Source organism: Globicephala melas, chromosome 5, assembly GCF_963455315.2.
Source record: "Globicephala melas chromosome 5, mGloMel1.2, whole genome shotgun sequence".
In the NCBI taxonomy this organism is placed as follows: Eukaryota; Metazoa; Chordata; class Mammalia; order Artiodactyla; family Delphinidae; genus Globicephala; species Globicephala melas.
This window is the reverse complement of record NC_083318.1, coordinates 115,460,494-115,472,760: the sequence shown is the minus strand read 5'-3', so window position 1 is coordinate 115,472,760 and position 12,267 is coordinate 115,460,494. Positions and strand designations below refer to the sequence as shown.

General features: G+C 35.3%; 1 protein-coding gene across 5 annotated transcripts in view; it reads right to left on the bottom strand.

The window, feature by feature from the left end:
• Nucleotides 1-3,400: 3,400 nt before the first annotated feature.
• Nucleotides 3,401-12,267, bottom strand: part of ANAPC10 (anaphase promoting complex subunit 10) — an 84,804-nt gene continuing 75,937 nt past the window's right edge. For 2 of the 5 annotated variants that reach the window (XM_060299718.2, XM_030878130.3), the window contains exon 5: nt 5,921-8,115. In XM_060299718.2, the coding sequence (XP_060155701.1) occupies nt 7,885-8,115 (231 nt within the window). In that variant the 3' untranslated portion in view covers nt 5,921-7,884. Of the gene's footprint in view, nt 5,896-5,920; nt 8,116-12,267 lie in introns of those variants that run through there. The other 3 variants (XR_009564062.2, XR_009564061.2, XM_060299719.2) reach the window with 3 other exon arrangements.

Here is a 12,267-nt window from a genome sequence, read left to right as displayed (position 1 = left end):
TCATGATTCAGTTAACATATCTTTAAAAGGGATTATAGTATGAATTAATACTGTTTCAAAGACTTCATTTCTAAAAGAAGTCTTTCTTATTTTTGAATCCAAAAGTAATTAGATGTAAGACAAGCACAAATTGGACCCAAAGGAATCAAGTTGTATTTCTACTAATGACTTTGTTTAAACACATAACATGCCATATTCCAAGAAGTTAAATTGTTTATAATGGCCACTTGAGAGCCTTATTTGGGGCTATGTATGTATGATTTCTGATGGTCTTGCTTACAAGTGGATTTTTCTAAGAATTTCCTTTATTATCTAAACGTCTGGAATGGAAGGAGGGAACATGGAACAGTGGATCCAAACTGGGTGGACAGTTCCGTGATTCCACAAGCATCATCCTCTGAGGAATGCCCTTCGGAAAAGCACAGATTTCCACCCAGCAGTTTATCCAGGCAAACTTCTGATAGTCTTCTCCAAGGTCCAATCTTAATTATGTAAGACAAATATTAACGAAATATTTTGACTTACAAAAACTACTTCCAAAAAATAGTTTTTAATTCCATGGTCTCCTTCACAACTTATAATGGTGGTGGGTGTTAGGCTGCCCACATTGCATCTTTTCTCCTCCGAAGTTTTAATATAGCATTAAATATAAGAGGAATATAAGGGTATGCATATAAAACTATAGTTACCCTATACATAACAGGGTAAGATTAAACTTTGACCCGACCCTGCCCTACCTTTCTTCCATCTTATAACTTGACGTTACATAGTTACTAAAGTTAACACCCTGCTTACTGTAGTCTGAATATAACTTCCTCATTCCTTCACAAATGTGTACAGCTTTCCATGCCTAAAATGCTCTCCCATTTTCTCTCTCCCCACTTAAACCTACACATTGTTCTGGAACCAGAGTATAAATTTTGGAACACTTCTTCCCCACTCCTGATGATTCCCAACTGAAAGGAAACTCAGTTCCTTTACTCAGAGCCTCTCTCCACCCCTTTACTCCATCCCCAAGGAGGTAAACATTTGATTTGTAAATATAGGAAGAATAACTGAAGCTATATGGCTCAGTTCCATTCTCCTTCTAGGGAGCTCCCCGACCCATTCAGTGCAACCAGCTATGACATGAATCTTAAGGATTCATTATTAGAAAAGCCCAAATTAGCTAAGACTTAAAAACACATCCCTCAATTTGTTGTCTATTAGAAAAGAAGGTGATACTTTGACCTTCATCTTCACTATTTCTCAACTTGTACATAACCTAAGAAGAAGGCCTCTTCAGATACCCCTATGTACATGAATTTCTCTCTCTTCCATAAGAACCTTACTGACTACCCTGGGCATTGGTGATATTTGTCCTTATTAAAATAATACTTAACTGTTTCAGTCAATATTACCTTTTGTTAAGTATGTGTGAATGTCTCTGTGTTCCTAGCTATCATCAGCTAGACTATAAATTCTTTCTGAATAGGAAACACGTTTTCTACTTATTTGTATTCTACACAGGATATAAGGCATTCAATCGTATAGGTTGATTGTTTGAAAAAACATGGAATAATTTTCTCCTGGAGACTATATGCAGTACAACTGATCACAGCATTGTAGAGTCAACAACTTTTTTATTTAATAGGGATGAGTAATCAAGTATCCTTAATAATGACAAAATGACATGTGGATTATTCCCCTCTAAATATTTCTTTATAAAATGTATTGCATGCTTTCCAGCCTTAGTAAATGTCATATGCCAAACCGTATTTATCTTTCTTCATCGGCACAGTGTTACTAACATGATCAGCTATGTTATTAGAGATAGTATAGGATAGAGAGTACTATTCAGTTGATCAAAATAAAGAAAACTTACCCAACGTGGCCTAAGGAAACAACACTGAGGGGAGACAAGTTTGGAGCTACAAAAATAGTCCTTATCGTGAAATTCCAAAGGGCCAAGAGAGAACAAACAAGAAGTAGCTACCAGCAGCTAAGGGATTCAGAACTAGAATTAGGAGTAAGAGTGGGTCTAATAGACTGGCTTAGAACTAGTTGGACAGGGTAAGAGAGCACTGGAGCTTCTCATTTAGCATGATATTCATTTCCTACCTCTGGAAATGTGCATGTGTATTAAAGAACTTACAGGGCGGTTAGCATCTATTCCCGTTTGCAACATTAGAAAGTTTTATCCGGTGTCGTTTCTTTTCTGGTAAGACTGAACTGACCTAGAATGATGTGAATGGGGTGAAACCAAAAGTGATAATTAATGTGGAAAAAGAATCTGCAGGGCTTACAGTTACTGAGTATGTAAAGATGAAGGAGAAGAGTCAAAATTACACCCAAATACCAGTCTAACAGTTGAACATTTCAAGAAAGAAATGATGAATTTTGTTCTAAACAGCCTGGATGATGGAAAAAAATGAAAGAAGACTTCCGAATTTCATGACAAGAACTTCCTTGCATCTCCTATCAGTTACTGAATGCTACCTTAAAAAGAAGCACTGTTTTTAAGATAAATAGTAAAATTCCTTTCCTTTGTCTTGGTAGACACCTGAGTGTGTTATAAATTAATAGCTGGATGGCTTGTTACCATCCTCCTTTTACTGAGCCTACCCTCTATTTCATTATTTCTCCATATTCATTTAACATGTGATTCTTATAAATTTTAACAGTTGGAAAACAAACAGCTGGCTGAACTCTCTACTTCAGTGTTTTGGATACTTTGCTTCTTGGTAAGTGATCAGTATTTTGATACTGCTATAGTAATAACAGGAAATGATCTGTTAAAATCTGGATCTCCAGCTATAGATGAATGCCAGGGTACAGAGGAGAGCTGGTCTCAGAATAAAGTCTATAAAAACAGTTGGGGGAGTTATTTCTAGGACCACAGGGAGAGAATCGTAATTTGCTCTCAACACCGGAAAAGCAAATACATAGTGGAAAAACATCTTATGGTCACCATTGAACTGCATCAGTGGAAAGCTTATGGCCACAAATGCAGTAATTAAAACAACTGAGATGGTAAATACTAGAGCTTCAATTATACATGATGTGAAATACCATTTCCTGAAATACCAATTCACTCAGAAAAAGATTTCATAAGATAGAATACCTTTAAGTTGGTGTAACTGTAATTTTGCTTATGTTGGCAAAATAGTAAATTGATTCTTTTAACCAGAAAGGACAAGAGAAGACAAACAATGGTGGCAGGATTAGCCATAGAAAAAAGGGAGGGTACTTTCACATAAAACTGAAATACAGACTGGTTAGTATTACTAAAAAATAATTTCAACTTTTCTTACAAAATTGCCATGGGTTATAGACATTTTCTTAGATTTATGGTGGGGGGGAGTTGTAATTAATTAGCCTTAAGATATGTCCTGTTAATAGAATAAATCATTATCATGGATAATTAATAAACTAATCCCTGAGGTTTTTCCTTTGTTGTCTTCCTCTCTCTAACGCTTTCTAGACACCATTGCACAGAAGCAGGCCCAACTAAATGGCAGATCATGAAGCACAGAGAGCTTCCTTGTAGATGGCTGGTAAACAGCTTTGTACAGCAAACACTTCCAAACACCATACTCTAGGGAGTCTTAGTAGAAGTGGGGAAAATCAAAACAATGTGGGCAAAAGAAGATTAACTTGTTTTAAAAGCTCCACAGAGCAAAAGTGTCTCCAAATAACCACAACTACAAAGTATTATTTTCCCTAATGCTTTAATTTAACATATTTTGCAACTTGTATCATTTTTAAAAGGTAATTGAACCAAGAATTCAATTAAAAATGACATATAATAAGCCAACATGTTATTAAGAATTTAAAGTAAAATTTTCTAAAACACTAGAAACATATCAAATATTTGTATTTGAGTTATAATATTTTATACTCATAAAAATTTATACTGTAGTGTATTAATCTGTACTAAACTAGTAGTCATAATGGCTAAAAGAACAGAAGGCATGGTGTCTAAAATTACTTTTCAAGATTGGTCTGTGTTTTAATTGTTGGAATCTTTCAAATGAGAGCAAAAGTACAAAACATCACTGGATTCCTAACATACAAATCATCTGTTTCAAATTAATTGTTGTTATTCACGTAAAAACAATGATAGTTTGGATTCGAGAATAGGCTTAAAAAGTGAATAACTAGCTGATATTACAAATAGTCTTTCTTTCTACAGTTCCACCTCCTCCACAATGCCTTCTTTTAGCTTCACCTCTAACTTCTGAATAGGAAGTTAACTCTCTCTTTTCCATCCACCAGTTAGAGATCTTACCAGTCTAATTTCTGATCTGGTTATCAGAGACCTATTATTTCCCCTAGTAGACTATAAGCAACTGGAAAGCAAAGTCTGCATCAGATTTACTTTGGTTTCCTTATTATGTCTAATTCAACATTCAATATCTATTAGTCTTTTTAGAGTTGGGTATTTATTAGCCTTCAGTGAACTGCTGTCTTTTAAAATTCCAGGTTTATACAAAAAGTTCCTTGTGACAGTATTTCCACAGGTAATAAGCTGATTTTTAAAGTGTCTAATACTTCAATTACATGTATAATTTAAATATTTAAATCTCATAACTGCAGTTTGATCAATATTCAAAAAGTATACTGATTACAGATGAATCCGTGAAGTTACTGTCATTGTTTTATTAACTGTTAAGATGGCTTTTCAATGTTTTTTATTCTCAGATCCTATACAGTAAGAAATATAACTATGTCAAATCTAGCCTCTTTGGGTGATTCCTATATGAAACAGGTAGAATAAGCTATTTTTAAATCAGCTTTATTAAGGTACGATTGACATGCAATAAACTGCACATATGTATGATTTGATAAATTTTGGCATATGTATATAGCTGTGAAACCAGTACCACTGTCAGGATAATGAACATTTCTGTCATCCCCCCAAATAATTCATGCCTTCTTGCTTCTGTCTGCTCCCCATCCTGTGCAACCACTAATATGCTTTCTATCACTTGATGAGTTTGTACTTTCTAGAATTAAAAAAAAAAAAAATAGAATCATACACTATATACTCTTTTTTGTGGTTTCTTTCTTTCAGCATAATTATTTTGTAAATGTATCCATGTTGTCGCATGTATTAACTGTTCATTTATTTTTATCGCTGAGTAGTATCCTATTATATGGATTTACCACAATTCGTTTATACCTTCTCCGATTGATCAACATTTGCATTGTTTCCAATTTTTAGGTACTACAAATAAAGCTGCTATGAACATTCATGTGCAAGTCTTTGTACGGACATACGCTTTCTTTTCTCTTGGGTAAATACCCATACACAGGTATATGTTTAACTTAAGAAATTACCAAAATGTTTTCCAAAGTGGTTATACACTAATTACATCCTCATCAGTAGTTTGACAAGAGGTCCATTTCCTCCATATCTTTGCTAACACGTGCAATTGTCTTTTTTTTTAACATCTTTATTGGAGTATAATTGTTTTACAATGTTGTGTTAGTTGCTGCTGTATAACAAAGTGAATCAGCTATACATAATATCCCCATTTCTCCTCCCTCTTGCATCTCCCTTCCACCCTGCCTATCCCACCCCTCTAGGGGGACACAAAGCACCGAGCTGATCTCCCTGTGCTCTGCGGCTGCTTCCCACTAGCTATCTGTTTTACATTTGGTAGTGTATATATGTCCATGCCACTCTCTCACTTCGTCCCAGCTTACCCTTCCCCCTCCTCGTTGTCATTTTAACCACAGTCATTCTAGTGGCTGTGAAATGGTATCTCATTACGATTTTAATTTGCATTTCACTAACATCCAATGAAGTTGAGCATCTTTTCATATGCTTATTTGTCAATCATATGTCTTCTTTGATGAAATGATTGTTTAAATCTTTTGCTCACTTTAATGGGATTGTATGTCTTCTTCCTGTTAAGTGATAAGAAGAGTTCTTTATATATTCTAGATACAAATATTTTGTTGGCTATATAATTTGCTCTTTCAAAAGAGAAATGAAACTGCTTTAGATAATTATGCATTGTTAATGTAATACATGGTCTATCAGGACTTCAGATAATCCTTAAAATAAGGGGAAGCATTACCTCCACAATCTGGGGCTACCAAGTTTTCCCATGCCTAATGAGGTGCTCAGCTGGTTTATGAAAAACAGGGAAAGGGAGTAGAACTAGAAAACATAGTGATTTTCCCAACATTCTTCTTAATTCTTCCTAATTGTAGGAGTTTTTTTCACAAACTATTAATAGTAGGAAATAATAGACTGGATCAGGTAAATGATAATTAGTCCTCCTCCTTTTTTCTTTTAAGCAAATTTTTAAAAAGCAGTTAGCAAGTAGTAACATTATTACTAATAAAACTTCCTGTACTTTTTATTAGATTTCTCTGCCTCTTAGACTCTGCCTGTTGTTTACATGAATGTTTTCCTTATCAGACTAACGCAGAACATCAATACAGTGCCAAGTATATATTGCTCTTCTTATTTTCTTGATTCTCTCCTTTTCTTTTAATTCCTATCCATCTGTTTTTCTTCTACCCTTCCCAGCATCTGACATCTATGCTTGGGAGTAATTCACTGATCTCAAATGAGTTTTGGTTACAGACTTTTTGGTGATGATACAGTCACTTACCATGCTTCTTACTTTAAAGACAACAGAATGAAAATGACAAACTCTTTGTGGAACTCATAGAAAAAAGAGCTGAGATTCTGCTGAGTGAAAAAAATGAAACCTTCATTTTTTATAGCATCCATGTAAATTAGTACTCTGCCAGAATAAATCAAACACATAATTATTTCCTAAACTTTGCTAATTTAAGACTTCAGTCTACCCAGTAATGCAAGAACCTCTGAGGAATCTTTCCCAAACAAGAGCCAATATGGTGGGAATTCCCTGGCAGTCCAGTGGTTAGGACTCCATGCTCTCACTGCCAAGGGCTCGGGTTCGGACCCTAGTCGGAGAGGTAAGATTCCCACAAGCCATGCGGCACAACCACAAAAAGAAAAAAAAAAGAGCCAATATGGAGAAGTTCTGTCTCCCCCAAAGTAAGGATATGGGGTAGTGGGTGGTGCCGGGGGAGATAAACAGAATCAAATCGACTCATGTTAAACCATGGAAAGAAACCTCATTTAAGGGACTTTAAAATATTTTTATATGTAAAGAACAATTTCATATATTTTTAAAATTTTCATGAGCTACATTATCCCTTAGGGAATGCTTCAGTGTCAGACACAAATTTGAAACTATTCTATAAACAGCATTAGAATTAGAATAAACAGCAGATTATATTGGCAATTGCTAACATAATATCAGGATATAGACAACCCTAGGGTTAAAAATATTTCATGGGAGTACGATAATTATGACACAATTAATTACATTCCCCAAATCAGAATGGTTCTCATCACACACTGAATGCTAAGCTTATTTTGACACAGTTTTTAAAAAGACCAAGTATTAATAGAAGAAGCTTCCTCTGGATAGAAAAAAATAATAATTCTGGCCTATTAAAGATAATATCTATTGGTAAAACATAGTTTTGTTCCCAAACACGCAGTAAATCATTACTGTAATGCATGATCACTATATGAAATAATTACCTAGTTAGTAAAAAATTGTGTATATCTTAAAAATTTTCAGTTCAACTGGTTTTCTTTTGACATAAGGAAAAATTTAATGATTGGCTCAAATTCATTTTAATAATTATAAAATATGCGAGCTTTATTATATGTTAAAGAAAATAAACATAGTATGACCCAAAAGTTATTTATTAAAGTTACAATAAAATACTTTTCAATGCATAAAAAACTGCAAAATAATTGATCCTTTTTTCAATAAAGATACCAGATTTAATCTTTACTGACAAGATAAAGATATGTTTAATGACTTTTGTTCTGTTTCAAGGTCACCTTATGGAGCGATACATCATGAAATCAATAGTTGTACATCTAGGAAATTTACCAATGGAGCTCTCTTCCACGGGTGTGTATATTTTAATTTGTCTCATGTGGGTATCTCTTCCATTCTGATGATTGGCTAGAACAGCAATCTGTATCATGAATGTGCGAGTTGGCTTCTTATGATTATCAGTTAAAGGAACGTGAATCCAGCCACTTGGTTCCACCAATTCAAGTTGCTGCCAAGAAAAGAAAAGTCAGATTATGTTTTCACCCAATGAATATAATTTATTATAATGAATGTATTCTAAAGTTGACTTATAATTAACATTTTTCTCATGGACAGCATGACAATATAATAAACATTATCAGTTATTGGGCACTTTTACCATGGTCCATTTTTACAGCTGCTAAGCACTTTACATGTACCATTCTTGTAGACAAAATAAAAATAGAATTATTTGCAATCTTAGTATTTGTAGAAACGTGTATATGATTTAGACATGTATAAATGTATAGGGCCAATGAAAAACCATGCTGATACAAGTAAGAAAAGACTCTAAATGCTTAGAACATAATGCTTCTGGTATATTTTATTTCAAGAACCATGCCTAATATATCCAAACTCACATAACAATAAATCAGATTCTATATAAACTACAAGAATATTAACAAAAGAAAATCAGTCATTGCACAAGTATCAGACAAAGCTTTTTTTCTTGGAAAATAGTAAGTGATTTATCTATTTGAATGACAATCTAAACCTAAAATCTAGGTTTTAATGTTTTTCAAAAAGAAATGCCAGATAAACTTAAAAAAATTTTTCATTTTATTGGGACTTCCCTGGTGGCGCAGCGGTTAAGAATCTGCCTGTCAATGCAGGGGACATGGGTTCGAGCCCTGGTCCGGGAAGATCACATATGCCGCGGAGCAACTAAGCCCGTGCGCCACAACTACTGAGCCTGCACTCTAGAGCCCGCGAGCCACAACTACTGAGCCCACATGCCACAACTACTGAAGCCCACGTGCCTAGAGCCCGCACTCTGCAACAAGAGAAGCCACTGCAATGAGAAACCTGCACACCGCAACAAAGAGTAAGCCCATGCTTGCCACAGCTAGAGAAAGCCCGTGTGCAGCAATGAAGACCCAACGAAGCCAAAAATTAATTAATTAAAAAAAATTTTTTTTCATTTTATTTTAACCAAGAGTCCAAACTATCCTTCCTTAACAAGGGAAGAAAAATTATAAGTAAAAAAATAAACCTAAATTTCTAAAATTTTTCCTAAAGTTATGAAATAGTTTTTAAAAGATAAGTATTGATTTTTAAATTGTCCTAAATATTGGACACAGCTGAAAAATATGCATTACAGAAAAATACAGGTTTATCTTATCAACCCAGCCCAATGGCAATGAATATAAAAGAAACTAAATCCGGATTCCATGAGTTACTCTAGAAAAACAAGAGACAAGAGACAGAGAAATGGAATACTAAAAAAGGTAGTTATTTTTAAGAAGGAATAATTTCCTCCTTTTAATTACAAAATATAAGAATAAATGAATCTCTACCCTTTATGGTATTGTCAGTCAGTGGCTTTTTATAAACTCCTATTAGCACTAACTTAAAATAATTGAGTCAGAGACTAGATATATCTGGTTTCTATCACTAACCTTTTAATCATTCAGGCAATAAATAGTTACTGAGTACTTAAAATGTTCAAGGTATTATTGTAAGTATAGTTAGGCATACAAAACATAAATTAGGCCTGATTCACACCTAAAGAGTGCTTAGAGGCAGACAAACAGCCTCTGGTTTCATTCATCTTCTTCATGTGTAAAGTAAAGGGATTGGACAAGTTTTCATCCAATGTCCTTTTCAGCTCTGATATTCAATGATTCTAAATAAAAGAAGAAAGATGTGCTAGGCAGAATAATAGGCCCCCAGAGATGTCCATGTTCCTCCCCAAATCCCCTGAATACATTAACTTACAATGGCAAAGGGACTTTGCAGATGTGATTAAGTTAAAGATTTGGGGATGGGAAGCTTATCCTGGATTACCTGGGTGGGCCCAATGTAATCACAGGGTCATTATAAGAGAGACAGTAAAGGAGACGTGATGATGGAAGCAAAGGCTGAGTGATGCAACCACAAGCCAAGGGATGTGGGCATCCTCTAAAAGCTGGAAAAAGCAAGAAGCATTCTCCCTTAGGAGCTCCTAAAAAGAATGCACCTTGCTGACACCTTGATTTTCATCCATTGGACCCATTTTGGACTTCTGACCTTCAGAATTGTAAGATAATAATTGTGTGTTGTTTTCAGCCACTAAGTGTACGGTAATGTTTTGTAGCAACAACAGGAAACTATTATAATAGATACACACAGGAGTTCAGAGAAGGGGGAAAGCAGCTCTGGTTGGGATAATCTATTCTCTAGGTAAATGTACAATAATGAATCTCAGTAATGACCAAAAAGTAAAACTAAAATTCTACTCAACTCCTTCCTAATAGAATGTTTTTGACAAATTCAACCACTATTTCTGATAGACTCAATGTTATTTTCAGAGTATTTTTTAAGTGCTTCACTGTACTGGAAGTTATACTAAGATTTTACAGGATATGATTTGGGGCATGATATGTACGGAATTGTAAATGTAGTAAATTATTCAATAAATACTATCAGTAAACTAGTTCTTCAGAACATAAAAAGTTTACTGATCTCAGTCACTAAATGTATATTACAAAGTGTGTGTAGCTGTTAACATCTCTCAAATGGCTTCACAATCAACTACATTGCCCAAAAGTCATAAACACCAACTTATGTGTCTACTTCAGTTCTATTGTGCTCTGTTTAAAATTCTCAGTCAACTCTAAAATGTTATTATTCTGATACTGCCATATTTTAACTTATTTCATGGATTTAAAACAATTCAAGTACACATGGTAGATATAATTTCAATGTTTTTTCATAACAGTTCGATTAAAAGGTTAATATATTTTAAGCAAAATTTATTTACATGATTTTTTATATTTTTAAACAGAAAATTAATGAAAGGTAAAATTTTGCCAGTTTAACTTTCTTTCTTTCCCCTATATCTGATCTGGACCTCAATAAAATTTTCATCACCATTAAAATGTAAATTTTTCTATATTCCTCCTTGTTCTTTCTTTTTACCATCTCCCTTTTTGGCTCTTTCCTCCATATATTCCCTCGCTTAACATTTTTTATTGGCATGTCTACTAAATACCAAAAATTGTGCTAACTATAGATGTAGGATAGGGGTTGGCAAACTTTTTCTATAAAGGACCAGACAGCAAACATTATAGGTGGTGTGGACCATGTGGTCTCTATGATGACTACTCATCTCTGCCTTTGCAAAGTGACAGTTATAGACAATATGAAAGTGAATGGATGTGATTATGTTTGAGTAACACTTTACTTACAAAAGTAGGACACAGGCTCGATTTGGCCCACGGGCTGCAGTTGCTGATCCCTGACATAGAGAATAGTTATTGATAGAGTCTACCTTCAGAAAGGTGACATAATTTCATAAGACAGATAAGCTGTCTCAGTCAGGGTGGAGTCAGGAGACACACAGGGTATTTTAAGAGAGAATTCCCTAAGGAGGAATCAAGTTGCTAACTAGAGAAATGGAGAGGCCAAGGAGAATACTAAGGTATCATGGAGGGAACAAGTACCAGAAGTGCAGTTCTAAGGTTGGGGAACAAAGCAAAGAGACAAATTAAGACTGAGAAGTTCATAGAGGGATTGGAACTTAGATCTCTACGAGGGAGCTGCTGGGCTGGTGCTGGGTTTCTGGAGGAAGGGCCCTGTGGGGCTGGCATACAGACCTCAAGGAGGGGGTGCCAACTGGCTAGCAGTGCTGGTTTTTCAGATGTGTGGCTTCATGGGGTGGTACAGTCGGCCCTCCATATCCGTGGATGCAGAACCCCTGGATACACAGGCCCACTGAGCTGTGCCATTTTATAGATGGGACTTGAGCATCCTTGCATTTTGGTATTCATGAGGGGTCCTGGAACCAATCCCCCGCAGGTATGGAGGGACGACTGTACCGTGAGAGTCAGAGAAACTGCAAACTGGACTCAAGCCTTGCTAGAAGAAGGACCGGCTGCTGTGAAGAAACATTGCTGGGATGATGGGAAGCAAACAGGGTTCAAACAGAAAGAAGCAAGTCCCCTTTTCCTCTTCCTGCCTTGCAATTTCCCTCTAAGGCCCCCTTTTGCCAGAGCCTGACAGATATGCAAGGACTCCAGGCACACATTCATTTATCAAATCTTTATTGAACACCTATTATGTGCCAAACTATGTTCTAGGGACCGAAAATATAGTGGTAAACAAGACAGCGGATCACACCTGAAAAAACTACTCAGAGTAG